The sequence below is a fragment of the Ascaphus truei genome, chromosome 14 (assembly GCF_040206685.1).
Source record: "Ascaphus truei isolate aAscTru1 chromosome 14, aAscTru1.hap1, whole genome shotgun sequence".
In the NCBI taxonomy this organism is placed as follows: domain Eukaryota; kingdom Metazoa; phylum Chordata; class Amphibia; order Anura; family Ascaphidae; genus Ascaphus; species Ascaphus truei.
Window position 1 is genome coordinate 51,909,970 of NC_134496.1, and position 19,236 is coordinate 51,929,205.

At 50.7% G+C, this 19,236-nt stretch overlaps 1 protein-coding gene across 3 annotated transcripts; it reads right to left on the bottom strand.

Moving 5' to 3' along the window:
* Positions 1–19: 19 nt before the first annotated feature.
* Positions 20–15,462, bottom strand: EIF4E2 (eukaryotic translation initiation factor 4E family member 2). 3 transcript variants are annotated; one of them, XM_075570983.1, is made up of 7 exons: positions 15,352–15,462; positions 13,515–13,620; positions 12,420–12,554; positions 10,699–10,803; positions 10,040–10,192; positions 9,184–9,320; positions 20–836 (listed from the first exon to the last, which is right to left on the bottom strand). In XM_075570983.1, the coding sequence occupies exons 1-7, from the start codon at positions 15,369–15,371 to the stop codon at positions 797–799; spliced, it is 696 nt and encodes a 231-aa protein (XP_075427098.1). In that variant the 5' UTR covers positions 15,372–15,462; the 3' UTR covers positions 20–796. The 3 variants fall into 3 exon arrangements, with proteins under 3 accessions (XP_075427098.1, XP_075427097.1, XP_075427099.1); XM_075570982.1 differs by having other exon boundaries at positions 10,699–10,821; XM_075570984.1 differs by lacking the exon at positions 10,699–10,803.
* Positions 15,463–19,236: the final 3,774 nt, after the last annotated feature.

The window sequence follows — 19,236 nt, forward strand, 5'->3', positions numbered from 1 at the left end:
AATAAAAATATGACAAGAATGAAACAAGAAGAGACCCAATAATTTATTGGCGGAGCTGCAGCAGCGGAAACCCGCGCTGAAGGCGTTTCCTATATACACAGACACTGTATAACAGGGCTGGCCAAGTCCAGTCCTCAAGGACTACCAACAGGTCAGGTATTGGGCATATCCCTGCTTCAGCACAGCTGGTGCAGTCTTCGACTGAGCCACTGATTGAGCCACCTGTGCTGAAGCAGGGATATCCCCAATACCTGGGCTGGTGGTGGCCCTTGAGGACTGGAGTTGGCCTCCCCTGCCGTATAACACTGATGTGTCTCAGTAATAAATCTGTTCATTATTATTCCCACAATCCTTTGCGCGCGACGCCAAAGGAAACTGACAAAGTGCAGAAGAAGAAAAAAAGGTAGAAGGCAAGTGGCGGGAGGTTAAGCCATTTAACTCCTCCAGTGCTGGAGCTGGCCCCTTTTTGCAGGCCCGCTTGGCACAGAAGCGGTTAATGACACATCACCTTCCATCCCTTAACAAAGAAAATAGGCAACGAAAATAAAAAACATTTTGGTGCTTTTCCTCCTTTGACGATGAAAGGGCAGGAGCTGTAGTGGGGAGATCCCGGGTACAGGGGCAGTGCGGGGGAGTCGTGGGTACAGGGGGAGGTGGCGACGATGCTCCTAACCCCATTGTTAGCAGCAAAGGGATTAATGGTGTTCAGACAGCACACGCCACATGCTGTGGTGCGAGGGGTGGAGTCCACATGGGAAAGGGGGCAGTGGTGGAGCAGGGCGGAGGCCGTCTACTTTCACAATGCGATTTTTGTGTTTCGGAAACTCGTTTTGTCCCTGGAAAGGAAGCAGAGAGGAGGCGGGGAGCAGTTTAAAGCACGCACACCGGAGCGCCACACTCAACCAATCAGAACGCTCCATTCAGCAAAGTTCCCAGACCCTAGGAATTAGCCAAATAGGTGTCGTGTGGAACTTTCAAACCGGGAGATCTGATTGGCCCCAGCTGTTGTGACGGATCAGCATCACCCTGACACGTCAACAGCAATGTTACATTGCTACTCCCACGGACACATGGAAATCTACCTCTGCCATCTTGCATAAATAATAATAATAATAGTAACAGGGAAATGCCCGGGCGTGGCGATTATACAGAATGGGAGGGAGGCCCCGAACACTGCGCAACCACAGATAAACCGGAAACATACCCAGCACGTTACTCCAATCAGTTTTGTGTAATAAATGAGTAATAAACACATATTGTGTGCCAGGCCTCGCTAAGCAATGCACTGCGGAGCTCTCAGCAGCAAACGGAAACCCCCCAGCCAGTCCTTAAATAAACCTCCCCTTCCTATCCCTCATCCCCAGCCAGTCCTTATATAAACCTCCCCTTCCTATCCCTCATCCCCAGCCAGTCCTTAAATAAACCTCCTCTTCCTGTCCCTCATCCCCAGCCAGTCCTTATATAAACCTCCCCTTACTGTCCCTCATCCCCAGCCAGTCCTTATATAAACCTCCCCTTCCTATCCCTCATCCCCAGCCAGTCCTTATATAAACCTCCCCTTACTGTCCCTCATCCCCAGCCAGTCCTTATATAAACCTCCCCTTCCTGTCCCTCATCCCCAGCCAGTCCTTATATAAACCTCCCCTTCCTATCCCTCATCCCCAGCCAGTCCTTATATAAACCTCCCCTTCCTGTCCCTCATCCCCAGCCAGTCCTTATATAAACCTCCCCTTACTGTCCCTCATCCCCAGCCAGTCCTTATATAAACCTCCCCTTACTGTCCCTTATCCCCAGCCAGTCCTTATATAAACCTCCCCTTACTATCCCTCATCCCCAGCCAGTCCTTATATAAACCTCCCCTTCCTGTCCCTCATCCCCAGCCAGTCCTTATATAAACCTCCCATTCCTATCCCTCATCCCCAGCCAGTCCTTATATAAACCTCCCATTCCTATCCCCCAGCCAGTCCTTATATAAATCTCTCCTTCCTGTACCTCATCCCCAGCCAGTCCTTATATAAACCTCCCCTTCCTGTCCCTCATCCCCAGCCAGTCCTTATATAAACCTCCCCTTCCTATCCCTCATCCGCAGCCAGTCCTAATATAAACCTATCCTTCCTGTCCCCCACCCCAGCCAGTCCTTATATAAACCTCCCCTTCCTGTCCCTCACCCCCAGCCAGTCCTTATATAAACCTCACCTTACTATCCCTCATCCCCAGCCAGTCCTTATATAAACCTCCCCTTCCTGTCCCTCATCCCCAGCCAGTATTTATATAAACCTCCCCGTCTTGCCCCTCATCCCCAGCCAGTCCTTATATAAACCTCCCCTTCCTATCCCTCATCCCCAGCCAGTCCTTATATAAACCTCCCCTTCCTGTCCCTCATCCCCAGCCAGTCCTTATATAAACCTCCTCTTCCTGTCCCTCATCCCCAGCCAGTCCTTATATAAACCTCCCCTTCCTGTCCCTCATCCCTAGCCAGTCCTTATATAAACCTGCCCGTCCTGTCCCTCACTCCCAGCCAGTCCTTATATAAACCTCCCCTTCCTATCCCTCATCCGCAGCCAGTCCTTATATAAACCTCTTCTTCCTGTCCCCCACCCCCAGCCAGTCCTTATTATAAACCTCCCCTTCCTGCCCTCACCCCCAGCCAGTCCTTAAATAAACCTCCCCTTCCTGTCCCTCATCCCCAGCCAGTCCTTATATAAACCTCCCCTTCCTATCCCTCATCCCCAGCCAGTCCTTATATAAACCTCCCCTTTCTGTCCCTCATCCCCAGCCAGTCCTTATATAAACCTCCCCTTCCTGTCCCTCATCCCCAGCCAGTCCTTATATAAACCTCCCCTTCCTGTCCCTCATCCCCAGCCAGTCCTTATATAAACCTGCCCGTCCTGTCCCTCACCCCCAGCCAGTCCTTATATAATCCTCCCCTTCTTATCCCTCATCCCCAGCCAGTCCTTATATAAACCTCCCCTTCCTGTCCCTCATCCCCAGCCAGTCCTTAAATAAACCTCCCCTTCCTGTCCCTCATCCCCAGCCAGTCCTTATATAAACCTCCCCTTCCTGTCCCTCATCCCCAGCCAGTCCTTATATAAACCTCCCCTTCCTGTCCCTCACCCCCAGCCAGTCCTTATATAAACCTCCCCTTCCTGTCCCTCACCCCCAGCCAGTCCTTATATAAACCTCCCCTTCCTGTCCCTCATCCCCAGCCAGTCCTTATATAAACCTCCCCTTCTTATCCCTCATCCCCAGCCAGTCCTTATATAAACCTCCCCTTCCTGTCCCTCATCCCCAGCCAGTCCTTATATAAACCTCCTCTTCCTGTCCCTCATCCCCAGCCAGTCCTTATATAAACCTCCCCTTCCTGTCCCTCATCCCCAGCCAGTCCTTATATAAACATCCCCTTCCTATCCCTCATCCCAAGCCAGTCCTTATATAAACCTCCCCTTTCTGTCCTCACCCCCAGCCAGTCCTTATATAAACCTCCTCTTCCTGTCCCTCATCCCCAGCCAGTCCTTACAGTATATAAACCTCTCCTTCCTGTCCCTCATCCCCAGCCAGTCCTTATATAAACCTCCCCTTCCTGTCCCTCATCCCCAGCCAGTCCTTATATAAACCTGCCCGTCCTGTCCCTCACCCCCAGCCAGTCCTTATATAATCCTCCCCTTCCTATCCCTCATCCCCAGCCAGTCCTTATATAAACCTCCCCTTCCTGTCCCTCATCCCCAGCCAGTCCTTATATAAACCTCCCCTTCCTGTCCCTCATCCCCAGACAGTCCTTATATAAACCTCCCCTTCCTGTCCCTCACCCCCAGCCAGTCCTTATATAAACCTCCCCTTCCTGTCCCTCACCCCCAGCCAGTCCTTATATAAACCTCCCCTTCCTGTCCCTCACCCCCAGCCAGTCCTTATATAAACCTCCCCTTCCTGTCCCTCATCCCCAGCCAGTCCTTATATAAACCTCACCTTCCTATCCCTCATCCCCAGCCAGTCCTTATATAAACCTCCCCTTCCTGTCCCTCATCCCCAGCCAGTCCTTATATAAACCTCCTCTTCCTGTCCCTCATCCCCAGCCAGCCCTTATATAAACCTTCCCTTCCTGTCCCTCATCCCCAGCCAGTCCTTATATAAACATCCCCTTCCTATCCCTCATCCCAAGCCAGTCCTTATATAAACCTCCCCTTTCTGTCCTCACCCCCAGCCAGTCCTTATATAAACCTCCTCTTCCTGTCCCTCATCCCCAGCCAGTCCTTACAGTATATAAACCTCCCCTTCCTGTCCCTCATCCCCAGCCAGTCCTTATATAAACCTCCCCTTCCTGTCCCTCATCCCCAGCCAGTCCTTATATAAACCTGCCCATCCTGTCCCTCACCCCCAGCCAGTCCTTATATAATCCTCCCCTTCCTATCCCTCATCCCCAGCCAGTCCTTATATAAACCTCCCCTTCCTGTCCCTCATCCCCAGCCAGTCCTTATATAAACCTCCCCTTCCTGTCCCTCATCCCCAGACAGTCCTTATATAAACCTCCCCTTCCTGTCCCTCACCCCCAGCCAGTCCTTATATAAACCTCCCCTTTCTGTCCCTCACCCCGCCAGTCCTTATATAAACCTCCCCTTCCTGTCCCTCATCCCCAGCCAGTCCTTATATAAACCTCCCCTTCCTATCCTCATCCCCAGCCAGTCCTTATATAAACCTCCCCTTCCTATCCTCATCCCCAGCCAGTCCTTATATAAACCTCCCCTTCCTGTCCCTCATCCCCAGCCAGTCCTTATATAAACCTCCTCTTCCTATCCCTCATCCCCAGCCAGTCCTTATATAAACCTCCCCTTCCTATCCCTCATCCCCAGCCAGTCCTTATATAAACCTCCCATTCCTATCCCCCAGCCAGTCCTTATATAAATCTCTCCTTCCTGTACCTCATCCCCAGCCAGTCCTTATATAAACCTCCCCTTCCTGTCCCTCATCCCCAGCCGGTCTTTATATAAACCTCCCCTTCCTATCCCTCATCTGCAGCCAGTCCTTATATAAACCTCCCCTTCCTATCCCTCATCCGCAGCCAGTCCTAATATAAACCTATCCTTCCTGTCCCCCACCCCAGCCAGTCCTTATATAAACCTCCCCTTCCTGTCCCTCACCCCCAGCCAGTCCTTATATAAACCTCACCTTACTATCCCTCATCCCCAGCCAGTCCTTATATAAACCTCCCCTTCCTGTCCCTCATCCCCAGCCAGTCCTTATATAAACCTCCCTTTCCTGTCCCTCATCCCTAGCCAGTCCTTATATAAACCTGCCCGTCCTGTCCCTCACTCCCAGCCAGTCCTTATATAAACCTCCCCTTCCTATCCCTCATCCGCAGCCAGTCCTTATATAAACCTCTTCTTCCTGTCCCCCACCCCCAGGCAGTCCTTATTATAAACCTCCCCTTCCTGCCCTCACCCCCAGCCAGTCCTTATATAAACCTCCCCTTCCTGTCCCTCATCCCCAGCCAGTCCTTATATAAACCTCCCATTCCTGTCCCTCATCCCCAGCCAGTCCTTATATAAACCTCCCCTTCCTATCCCTCATCCCCAGCCAGTCCTTATATAAACCTCCCCTTCCTGTCCCTCATCCCCAGCCAGTCCTTATATAAACCTCCTCTTCCTATCCCTCATCCCCAGCCAGTCCTTATATAAACCTCCCCTTCCTGTCCCTCATCCCCAGCCAGTCCTTATATAAACCTCCCCTTCCTATCCCTCATCCCCAGCCAGTCCTTATATAAACCTCCCCTTTCTGTCCTCACCCCCAGCCAGTCCTTATATAAACCTCCTCTTCCTGTCCCTCATCCCCAGCCAGTCCTTATATAAACCTCCTCTTCCTGTCCCTCATCCCCAGCCAGTCATTATATAAAACTCCCCTTCCTGTCCCTCACCCCCAGCCAGTCCTTATATAAACCTCCCCTTCCTGTCCCTCACCCCCATCCAGTCCTTATATAAACCTCCCCATCCTGTCCCTCACCACCAGCCAGTCCTTATATAAACCTCCCCTTCCTGTCCCTCACCCCGTCAGTCCTTATATAAACCCCCCTTCCTGTCCCCCACCCCCAGCCAGTCCTTATATAAACCTCCCCTTCCTATCCCTCATCCCCAGACAGTCCTTATATAAACCTCCCCTTCCTGTCCCCCACCCCCAGCCAGTCCTTATATAAACCTCCCCTTTCTGTCCCTCATCCCCAGCCAGTCCGTATATAAACCTCCCCTTCCTGTCCCTCACCCCCAGCCAGTCCTTATATAAACCTCCCCTTCCTGTCCCTCATCCCCAGCCAGTCCTTATATAAACCTCCCCTTCCTATCCCTCATCCCCAGCCAGTCCTTATATAAACCTCCCCTTCCTGTCCCTCATCCCCAGCCAGTCCTTATATAAACCTCCTCTTCCTGTCCCTCATCCCCAGCCAGTCCTTATATAAACCTCCCCTTCCTGTCCCTCATCCCCAGCCAGTCCTTATATAAACATCCCCTTCCTATCCCTCATCCCAAGCCAGTCCTTATATAAACCTCCCCTTTCTGTCCTCACCCCCAGCCAGTCCTTATATAAACCTCCTCTTCCTGTCCCTCATCCCCAGCCAGTCCTTACAGTATATAAACCTCCCCTTCCTGTCCCTCATCCCCAGCCAGTCCTTATATAAACCTCCCCTTCCTGTCCCTCATCCCCAGCCAGTCCTTATATAAACCTGCCCGTCCTGTCCCTCACCCCCAGCCAGTCCTTATATAATCCTCCCCTTCCTATCCCTCATCCCCAGCCAGTCCTTATATAAACCTCCCCTTCCTGTCCCTCATCCCCAGCCAGTCCTTATATAAACCTCCCCTTCCTGTCCCTCATCCCCAGACAGTCCTTATATAAACCTCCCCTTCCTGTCCCTCACCCCCAGCCAGTCCTTATATAAACCTCCCCTTTCTGTCCCTCACCCCGCCAGTCCTTATATAAACCTCCCCTTCCTGTCCCTCACCCCCAGCCAGTCCTTATATAAACCTCCCCTTCCTGTCCCTCATCCCCAGCCAGTCCTTATATAAACCTCCCCTTCCTATCCTCATCCCCAGCCAGTCCTTATATAAACCTCCCCTTCCTGTCCCTCATCCCCAGCCAGTCCTTATATAAACCTCCTCTTCCTATCCCTCATCCCCAGCCAGTCCTTATATAAACCCCCCTTCCTGTCCCTCATCCCCAGCCAGTCCTTATATAAACCTCCCCTTCCTATCCCTCATCCCAAGCCAGTCCTTATATAAACCTCCCCTTTCTGTCCTCACCCCCAGCCAGTCCTTATATAAACCTCCTCTTCCTGTCCCTCATCCCCAGCCAGTCCTTATATAAACCTCCTCTTCCTGTCCCTCATCCCCAGCCAGTCCTTATATAAACCTCCCCTTCCTGTCCCTCACCCCAGCCAGTCCTTATATAAACCTCCCCTTCCTGTCCCTCACCCCCATCCAGTCCTTATATAAACCTCCCCGTCCTGTCCCTCACCCCCAGCCAGTCCTTATATAAACCTCCCCTTCCTGTCCCTCACCCCGTCAGTCCTTATATAAACCCCCCTTCCTGTCCCCCACCCCCAGCCAGTCCTTATATAAATCTCCCCTTCCTATACCTCATCCTCAGCCAGTCCTTATATAAACCTCCCCTTACTGTCCCTCATCCCCAGCCAGTCCTTATATAAACCTCCCTTTCCTGTCCCCCATCCCCAGCCAGTCCTTATATAAACCTCCCCTTACTGTCCCTCACCCCCAGCCAGTCCTTATATAATCCTCCCCTTCCTATCCCTCATCCCCAGTCAGTCCTTATATAAACCTCCCCTTCCTGTCCCTCATCCCCAGCCAGTCCTTATATAAACCTCCCCTTCCTGTCCCTCATCCCCAGCCAGTCCTTATATAAACCTCCCCTTCCTGTCCCTCATCCCCAGCCAGTCCTTATATAAACCTCCCCTTCCTGTCCCTCACCCCCAGCCAGTCCTTATATAAACCTCCCCTTCCTGTCCCTCACCCCCAGCCAGTCCTTATATAAACCTCCCCTTCCTGTCCCTCACCCCCAGCCAGTCCTTATATAAACCTCCCCTTCCTATCCCTCATCCCCACAGTCCTTATATAAACCTCCCCTTCCTGTCGTCATCCCCAGCCAGTCCTTATATAAACCTCCCCTTCCTGTCCCTCATCCCCAGCCAGTCCTTATATAAACCTCCTCTTCCTGTCCCTCATCCCCAGCCAGTCCTTATATAAACCTCCCCTTCCTGTCCCTCATCCCCAGCCAGTCCTTATATAAACCTCCCCTTCCTATCCCTCATCCCCAGCCAGTCCTTATATAAACATCCCCTTCCTGTCCTCACCCCCAGCCAGTCCTTATATAAACCTCCTCTTCCTGTCCCTCATCCCCAGCCAGTCCTTATATAAACCTCCCCTTCCTATCCCTCATCCCCAGCCAGTCCTTATATAAGCCTCCCCTTCCTGTCCCCCACCCCCAGCCAGTCCTTATATAAACCTCCCCTTCCTATCCCTCATCCCCAGCCAGTCCTTATATAAACCTCCCCTTCCTGTCCCTCACCCCCAGCCAGTCCTTATATAAACCTCCCCTTCCTGTCCCTCATCCCCAGCCAGTCCTTATATAAACCTCCCCTTCCCGTCCCCCACCCCCAGCCAGTCCTTATATAAACCTTCCCTTCCTCCCTGTTTAATGTGATTCTACCCTTGGACAAACTCACAGCCTTTTTGAGCTTTGCTGTGTACCAGACCCTTTTGACCCTCACTTTGCTTGCCTCTCTCCAGCCCTGACCTCTGCTTTGTTCCTGACCATCCTTTGCCTGCCGCCTGCACTGACCATCGTTACCTGCCTGCTCGCTGGTCCCAGCCCCTGGACTCCAGCTCCGCTGTTTCTCCCCGTGACAATAACATTGTAGCAGTAATATTTTACAGTGCTCAAGCTTACAGACCTCACAGAGTTTGTGTTAAGCTACCTGGAGAGCCCTGTGAGAGTTTAAAGCCTCTCCCCTGTAAACTATAATGACTCTAATAAAAGATGTCACACTGCCTAATTCTGTTCATTAGTGGCACAATAACATGGCCACACATTACTTCTGTAACGTCGTGACGTGACGCCCACTGTATTGTGGAGCTTTGCACTGGCTTGGCCCTGTGCGTTTCCGGAAGTTGCGGCCCTCGCGGTACGTACTTGATGCTGTCTGTGTGGGTTTTGTACTCCATGATGGTGTTAGGCGGCAGATTCAGGACGCGACGCAGAGTGTCCCGGATCCGAGCAGTGGTCGCCTGGTCGCTGGAGGTTTTGTTCCAAATGGAGATGATGTCCTCCTTCAAAGGAAACAAATAAACACGTCACAAGGGAAGCGAAATCCCCCACATCACCGGCCGCCGGCTCCGCGCCTGTGAATGAGACGCGGACGCGCCGCTACATAGCGCAACATTTCTGTGGGACGTTTTAACCACATAAAAGTTTGGTTTCCCTCGGGATTGTCTTCACTTCTTCTGTCGGTTCCTGCGTTGTGAATACAAATTATTGGCACCAGTTTGTAATATGCTGAAATGAGACGCTACCTGGGCCCAATGGGCAGGTCCAGGACTTATAAACTGTTAATGCCGCCAGCTGGTTCCTTTCCACATGTGCAGTCAGGAATCTGACCTCTGACCTCGGCAGTGATTGGTTTGTTTCATTCTCTCTGCCATGTGCTCACGGGTGAGGGAGACTTTGCGGGTGGAATTTGATGTCCTATGATTGCTGATTAATTAAACATTTCACCAAAATTCACTATAAAAATCGCCGACTTGTACCTTAAATAGGGGTCAGTTTTCCAAATGAAAGCTTAGAACTATTTCCTAACCCAAATTTCCCAAACCAACCGGAGGAGTTTGCAGGAGGTCAGCCCAGACCACCAACATTCCTGTGATGTTTCCAAAACAAAAGCCATTCATTTGCCTGGCCGGGAATGAACAAATCTTGTTTCTCTCATTGGTTAAATGAACCGGAGTCCGGGAAGGTGAGGGTTTCTCGCCCGCCACCTGCCGCGTCTCACCTGGAAACGCACGGAGACGACCGCCCCGCAAATCTCCTCCCCGACCATAAACTGCTCCCCCAGCATGGCCAGGATCAGGTTCTCCCAGCAGCGAGACGCCAGGCCTTTGCGCAGGCGGATGATCCACTTCCCGCCGTTCTTGTTTGCATCGTCCTACACAGGGCAGAGGGACAGAGGGGAGGAATGACGGTAAGGGACACAGGGGACCTCAGTATTCTGCACCACCTGTGACACTGGAAGAGTCACACATCTAAGATGGCTCAATCCTGGGGAGGAAGGATATCTCAAATCATTTTACTTTATATTTAATTTCATATAAAACCATTAAATCGGAGGCTCTTTCAAAAATAGGGCAGATTCTGTCTTTAATCTCTGTAATATTCATTAGCAGGTTCCCTCCAGGAGCCAAATGTTTGCTAGTTTCGTTATGAGGAGTAATGTCAGCGCCTGCCCTCAGTGCGCCTCTCCAACGACAGGGACAATTAGCAACAATTAGTGACAATTAGCAGAGTATCACTAATCACTTCTTTTTCCCAGGGCGCACACCTTGTTCATATGACCTGTTTTTCGTTTCACCTGAAAGTGACACTGCGCATTATTTGACTTATTTAGCTCCTTGTCCCGTGTCCTTGTCCGGACCTCGGTCTCTGACCCCTCACCTCCCACATTGGTTTGATCCCCTCCTTGAAGAGGTGGAAGTCGCTGTGTCCGGTCAGGTCTCCGGGACGGACCATGTGACTGTACAACCTCCAGAACTGCTCCACCTGCAACATGACACACACCTAGCAGCTGCTCATTTCAAATCTGCCCTGTCCAAGACTGAGCCTCTGATTGAGCCACCTGTGCTGAAGCAGGGACATCCTGAAAACCTGACCTGGGGGGGGGGGGGGGGGGGGGCTTGAGGACTGGAGTTGAGCCCCCCTGGCTTAAGGTATATAAAGATAATCACACTTTCATTTGTGACTGGCAATCAGCATTGATTTTAAATTGACTCTAATCTTGTAATTACTGTAACTAAAAGTGATTATCCCCCTGGGAAGGGAAGGGTCACCCAGCACAACTCATTCAGCAAAGTAAAATAGTGGGCGTTAGAACAATAGAGCCTGTGATATGATTAAAAAAAACATACATTACCCAGGGGGACTTGATACAACACGCAGCAGGGGCTGAGTCCCAGTATGTATACTGGAAGACTTCATAAACTTTTTTTTTACTGTTATGAAACCAAAACCCACAGTTTGCAACTGGTTTCGCTTCTACTATTCATTATCTGGGTTATGGTTTAAGATCAATGGACATAGACACTGATTCACAGAAACAGCATACAAGTACAGACAGCGCAGAGGTAACGCCAGCGCGCTCGCAGAGGTAACGCCGGCGTACTCGCAGAGGTAACGCCAGCGCGCTCGCAGAGGTAACGCCAGCGCGCTCGCAGAGGTAACGCCAGCGCGCTCGCAGAGGTAACGCCAGCGCGCTCGCAGAGGTAACGCCAGCGGACTCGCAGAGGTAACACCAGTGCACTCGCAGAGGTAACGCCACCAGCGCGCTCGCAGAGGTAACGCCAGCGCGCTCGCAGAGGTAACGCCAGCGCGCTCGCAGAGGTAACGCCAGCGGAATCGCAGAGGTAACGCCAGTGCACTCGCAGAGGTAACGCCACCAGCGCGCTCGCAGAGGTAACGCCAGCGCGCTCGCAGAGGTAACGCCAGCGCACTCGCAGAGGTAACGCCAGCGCACTCGCAGAGGTAACGCCAGCGCATTCGCAGAGGTAACGCCGCCAGCGCGCTCACAGAGGTAACGCCAGCGCGCTCTCAGAGGTAAGGCCGGCGCGCTCGCAGAGGTAACGCCGGCGCGCTCGCAGAGGTAACGCCAGCGTACTCGCAGAGGTAACGCCGCCAGCGCGCTCGCAGAGGTAACGCCGGCGCACTCGCAGAGGTAAAGCCAGCGCACTCGCAGAGGTAACGCCAGCGCACTCGCAGAGGTAACGCCAGCGCACTCGCAGAGGTAACGCCAGCGCACTCGCAAAGGTAACGCCAGCGCGCTCGCAGAGGTAACGCCAGCGCGCTCGCAGAGGTAACGCCAGCGCGCTCGCAGAGGTAACGCCAGCGCGCTCGCAGAGGTAACGCCAGCGCGCTCGCAGAGGTAACGCCAGCGCGCTCGCAGAGGTAACGCCGCCAGCGCACTCGCAGAGGTAACGCCAGCGCGCTCGCAGAGGTAACGCCGCCAGCGCGCTCGCAGAGGTAACGCCGCCAGCGCACTCGCAGAGGTAACGCCAGCGCGCTCGCAGAGGTAACGCCGCCAGCGCGCTCGCAGAGGTAACGCCGCCAGCGCACTCGCAGAGGTAATGCCAGCGCGCTCGCAGAGGTAACGCCAGCGCACTCACAGAGGCGAACGTGCCGATCTGTTTAATGTTCTGCTCGTAGCTTTGGGAGCTGGTGGGTCTCCCTGGCGTTCTCCGGGAGTACCAGAACGTGTAGTTGTACTGCAAGGGGTGCTCAGCTGGGCCCGGTACCACAGTCTGAAACACAGAATCTCATGAGGAAAGTCTGCATGCAGCATCCTGCTCTGAAACCAATCTATGCTAAAACAGTTGTACCAACAGCTACTGTAGCACTAACATTCAAAAGTCACAGGGCTCCCTGTGGTATCAGTAATTATAGGTGTATCAAAGTACTCACACCAACACTCATTTTAACCCTACTCAAAAGTTTGTCATTTTACGAAACTTTAGCTATTTACAACTTAACATTAGTGTTGTTTGTAGGGAAAAGGTTTCTGAAACCTGAATTCACATGTAAACCACAAAAAAAAAATATCAGTTTTCAATAAAGAAATGTGGTAGAAAAAGCACGTACAGTATTCCTTCCTCCCAGGTAATATTCCAGCCCCGTTCCTCATAATATCCCAATCAATATAGAGCTAGGGTGGGAAACTCCAATCTTCAAGGGCCACCAACTGCTCAGGTTTTTAGGATATCACTGCTTCAGCACAAGTGGCTCAATCAGTGGCTCAGCGTTCAACTGCTTCAACACAGGTGCCTCAACCAGTGGCTCAGTCTTTGACTGAGCCATTAATTGAGCCACCCGTCCTGAAGCAGGGATATCCGGAAAACCTGGCCTGTTGGTGGAGCACTGGAGTTGCCCACCCCTGCTATAGATTGTCTTGTTGGTCCCCGCTTTAAACACATAAGAGGTTTAGAAGCTGTAGGATTATGGAGAAAAAACGTATCACGTGGTGTGAGGAACCTGTACATGGTGTCTGGGGACATTGAGGACCTTATATAGATGTAACAATTATTTCTATAGGGGCCAGAAATGTGAAGGAATGAATGTGTCCAACATGGGTTGGATGAATTCCCATCCTCTCCCACAGTGTCAGGCGGCGCGTGTGACCCCTTCACTGCAGAGCAATGTGCTGTAGGCCCCGCCGTCAGTGTATGGGCGATGGGGCGATGCAGGGGACGGATTTCTGATCACACCTTCTTCCTGGAGGTGCCCTGGCTCTTGTCCTTGTCATTTCTTTCCTTCTCACTGTCTTTCTGTGTGCCGTTCTCCTCGTGGTCCCCACTATCGTCATCTTTCAGACTGGACAGAAGAAGTAAGCCGTGATTGGACAGAGGCTCATTACCAAAACCTGAAGACCCTTACAGGTTGGGATACCTTTCATTTCCAATTCTTTCAGATATAATTACAGTGTTAGGAGCTTTCCAAACCTCAAACTGAGTGTTGTTTTTGTGGGAGGGAAGGTACGGAACATATATATATATATATATATATATAAAATTAAATAAATTATATATATATATAGCATTTCTCTGTCTCTCTGTTAGTATCGCAGTCCTATTCCTCAAATCATAACCCCTGTATGGAGTTTCTGGTTGATGCCTATAAGAAATGTTGCCTGAACTCCCGGGTTTCTTCTTCAATCGTACATTAGTACAAGTGCAGATCCACTGAAGAAGAAACCTATGAGGTTTGGAAAGTGCTCTATTATTGCATCTATGGAGAACTCTTATGTTAATCCCCTATACGGTATCACAACCTGCATCTCTCCACTCTCTCCAGGACAATATAGCTACTAAACAAATAAAACCCGAGGGCTGATTTCCTGTGGTTCTGTGTGACACCTCCCTCACTTCTCCAACAGAAAATAGCAATCAGGCAGATTGATTCCATGATCTGATATTATCTCTCACCCCATGACTTGGGAGATTTGGTTTTTGGGTTCATGTTGTGATACTGTTGCATGTGTCATGTTGTGATTCTTAAGGTGGCTAACAGAGTTGTCATGTTTTTGTGCTTCCCAAGTAGTTGTTTGCTGAGCTTTTCATGTGCATATCCAAGTTATCACACTTTTGTCCTTGTGTGTTGGCCTTGGTTTTCACGGTTCTATTCACCCCTTTGTGACTTATGTTGTTCTGTTCTCCTGGTTGTGCTCATCATATAGGTTATGTAAATTGTCAAGTTTTTATTGTGACTATAGAACATTGTAGCCATGTTGTTGTTACATCAATCGTCATGTATTATGACATTGTAGTTATATTGTCACGTGTTGTAACATGGTTATGTTGAGACAGTGTGGTTACATTGTCACATTGAGTTGTTTCATCGTGGTTATATTATCACGTTGTTGTTTTATATTATTATGTTGTGACTATATTGTCATGTTGTATATTGTCATGTTGTGTTGTGACATTGTTGTTCCTATTATTATATTGTGGTGTTGTGTTGTGATTATATTCTCAAGGTGCTACATTGTGGTTTTGTCGCATCTTTGTTATATTGTCACGTTGTATTGTTACGTTGTGGTTATATTGTCGTGTTGAGTTGTGATGTTGTGGTTATAGTCGAGGTGTTACGTTGTGGTTTTGTCGCGTCATGGTTACATTGTCGCGTTGTGTTGTAGTTATATTGTCATATCGTTGTGGTGATATTGTCGAGGTGTTACGTTGTGGTTTTGTCGCGTCATGGTTACATTGTCGTGTTGTTACGTTGTGGTTATATTGTCATATTGTTGTGGTTATATTGTCGAGGTGTTACGTTGTGGTTATATTGTCGAGGTGTTACGTTGTGGTTTTGTCGCGTCATGGTTACATTGTCGCGTTCTGGTTATATTGTCACATTGTTGTGGTTGCATTGTCAGGCTGTTTGTGAAGACACTAACACATAGTGGGGCTCATGTTTATGTCAGGGAGGCCTCCTCGTCCTGTGCACGTGGTCAGTGCTCCGGTTCCGGTGTGTGGGAGGGGTCCCGGGAGGCCCCGCCCCGGGGCAGGGAGAGGGGGGGTCGGAACTGGGGGGGGGACTCCAACTCACGCATCAAATTTGTTGTTCATCCTCCTCGCTCTGCTCCTCTGCCCGGCACTTCCGCTCCTAACACAACATTCCTCCGCTTCCTGGCGGTGAGCGGAACCCCCGGAGCGGAGGCTGAGTTCCTGCACGGGGAGATGAGAGTGGCGCACAAAAGGGAGCCTCCGCGCCGCCATCTTGAGTGTGGCAAAATTCCATCCATCTATACAGGTGTATGGGAATATACAGTGCTGCCAATTACTGTGACATATCACCTGGTGCTGTGAGGACTGAACTAATAAAGTGTCTGTTATGAAAGCCTTTCTTTAGTCTCACCTCCCCCCTACTCTTTAGACCATTTGGCACAAGTGTATATTAGGGGCTTCGTTTACACTTAACAAGAGTCGGGGTAATCCTAAATAGCCCGATGCGGCCGTTTGCGGGTGAAAAGCCCTATTGGAATCAATGGGGAATTTTGACCGACAAAACCGTTCCGAATGGCCGCCTATGGACAATATAGAATAAAGGCCATTGACCAAGGGTGGCCAACTGCAGTCCAGTCAGGTTTTCAGGATATCCCTGCTTCAGCACAGGTGGCTCAGTCAAAGATATACTTTTCAACACCCGACCTTACACCTGCTATACAAAACAAAGTTTCTGAATGTCTCTCTGCTATATCATCCTGGATGGCCCTCCGACGCCTTAAACTCAACATGGCTAAAACAGAGCTCCTCATACTTCCTCCCAAACCTGGCCCTACTACCTTCCTTCCACATTACTGTTGGAACTACGATCATTCACCCAGTAGCCCAAGCACGCTGCCTAGGGGTCACACTCGACCCCTCTCTCAAATTCGCCCCTCACATTCAAAACATTTCTAAAACCTGTCGCTTTTTCCTCCGCAATATAACAAAGATACGCCCTTTCCTCTGTTGCTCGACTGCTAAAACTCTGACTCATGCCCTCATTCTCTCCCGTCTTGATTACTGTAACCTCCTGCTGTCCGGCCTTCCTGCCTCTCACCTGTCTCCCCTACAATCTATCCTAAACGCTGCTGCCAGAATCACTCTACTCTTTCCTAGATCTGTCTCAGCGTCTCCCCCCCTGAAATCCCTCTCCTGGCTTCCGATCAAATCCCGCATCTCACACTCCATTCTTCTCCCACTTTTAAAGCTTTACACTCTTCTGCCCCTCCTTACATCTCAGCCCTAATTTCTCGTTATGCACCATCCAGACTCTTGCGTTCTTCTCAATGATGTCTTCTTTCTACCTCCTTTGTATCTAAAGCTCTCTCCCGCCTTAAACCTTTCTCACTGACTGCACCACACCTCTGGAATGCCCTTCCCCTCAGTACCCGACTAGCACCCTCTCTATCCACCTTTAAGACCCAACTTAAGACACACTTGCTTAAAGAAGCATATTAATAGCACTGTGGATATTCTGAACACGATACATAAAGCTTGGCCCCCTGCAGACGCACTTACCAGAATTCCTCCTACTGTCTCTGTACGTTCTCCCAATTAGACTGTAAGCTCCTCTGGGCAGGGACTCCTCTTCCTTAATGTAACTTTTATGTCTAAAGCACTTATTCCCATGATCTGTTATTTATATTATCTGTTATTTATTTGATTACCACATGTATTACTACTGTGAAGCGCTATGTACACTAATGGCGCTATATAAATAAAGACATACAATACAGATAAATAAGAAAAATGCTGCACACCTCAAAATATAAACAAAAAAATGATACAGTTACCGGTGCTCCAATGCTTGTACGAAAGCCTGCGATCAGTCCTGGGGAGATAATGGAAGGAACACAGGGCACAGCGGATTTAGAATATCCAAACTCATTTATTGAGCCAACACAACGTTTCGAAGTGTCACTTGATAAAGACCATTACGGTCAAAACGTTGTGTTGGCTCAATAAATGAGTTTGGATATTCTAAATCCGTTGTGCCCTTCATATACATGTGTACATGACTGTACAACCTCTGCTCGTTTAATGTAACCATGTATTCTTATAACGCTGTGCCCAGGACATACTTGAAAATGAGAAGTGACTCTCAATGGTTAAACATTTCTATAAAAAAAACAGATCTACATTTTATATAGTTATAAAAGGTGTTTAATGACATGTTAAATAGTACTATTGTTTCTGTGTATGTACCCCCACTATATATTAGATTCCCTCTCTCCTTATGTTTAATAATTGTATAAGTATCTGTATTGAAAACGTCTTTCTATTTGTACGGAAAGACCCGGCATAGTTAAGGTTCTAAACAGAATAAATACTAATAAATTACATGTATTGTGAATGTTACAGACTTTATCTGTTAGCTTTTTTCCCATAGCAACAACAGCATTTGGGTATTACTTTATGGGACTTCATGTCACCAGCTGTACCCATTGGTCAGGTTTAACTGTACACAGTCCTTTGCATGGTCACTCTCAGTCACGCTGATGCTTAGCACGGGCTGCTTCATACTGCAGGACCCATGGAGTCTCAGTGACCAGGGGCAGGCCTGCCTCATACTGCAGGACCCATGGAGTCTCAGTGACAGGGGCAGGCCTGCTTCATACTGCAGGACCCATGGAGTCTCAGTGACCAGGGGCAGGCCTGCCTCATACTGCAGGACCCATGGAGTCTCAGTGACCAGGGGCAGGCCTGCTTCATACTGCAGGACCCATGGAGTCTCAGTGACCAGGGGCAGGCCTGCTTCATACTGCAGGACCAATGGAGTCTCAGTGACCAGGGGCAGGCCTGCTTCATACTGCGGGACCCATGGAGTTCCAGTGACCAGGGGCAGGCCTGCTTCACACTGCAGGACCCATGGAGTCTCAGTGACCAGGGACAGGCCTGCTTCATACTGCAGGACCCATGGAGTCCCAATGACCAGGGGCAGGCCTGCCTCATACTGCAGGACCCATGGTGTCTCAGTGACCAGGGGCAGGCCTGCCTCATACTGCAGGACCCATGGTGTCTCAGTGACCAGGGGCAGGCCTGCTTCATACTGCAGGACCCATGGAGTCTCAGTGACCAGGGGCAGGCCTGCTTCATACTGCAGGACCCATGGAGTCTCAGTGACCAGGGGCAGGCCTGCTTCATACTGCGGGACCCATGGAGTCTCAGTGACCAGGGGCAGGCCTGCTTCATACTGCAGGACCAATGGAGTCTCAGTGACCAGGGGCAGTCCTGCTTCATACTGCAGGACCAATGGAGTCTCAGTGACCAGGGGCAGGCCTGCTTCATACTGCAGGACCCATGGAATCCCAGTAACCAGGGGCAGGCCTGCTTCATACTGCAGGACCCATGGAGTCCCAGTGACCAGGGACAGGCCTGCCTCATACTGCAGGAATAATGGAGTCTCAGTGACAAGGGGCAGGACTGCCTCATACTGCAGGACCAATGGAGTCTCAGTGACCAGGGGCAGGCCTGCTTCATACTGCAGGACCCATGGAGTCTCAGTGACCAGGGGCAGGCCTGCCTCATACTGCAGGACCAATGGAGTCTCAGTGACCAGGGGCAGGCCTGCCTCATACTGCAGGACCAATGGAGTCTCAGTGACCAGGGGCAGGCCTGCTTCATACTGCAGGACCCATGGAGTCTCAGTGACCAGGGGCAGGCATGCTTCATACTGCAGGACCCATGGAGTCTCAGTGACCAGGGGCAGTCCTGCTTCATACTGCAGGGCCCATGGAGTCTCAGTGACCAGGGGCAGGCCTGCTTCATACTGCAGGACTCATGGAGTCCCAGTGACCAGGGGCAGTCCTGCTTCATACTGCAGGGCCCATGGAGTCTCAGTGACCAGGGGCAGGCCTGCTTCATACTGCAGGGCCCATGGAGTCTCAGTGACCAGGGGCAGGCCTGCTTCATACTGCAGGACCCATGGAGTTTCAGTGACAGGGGC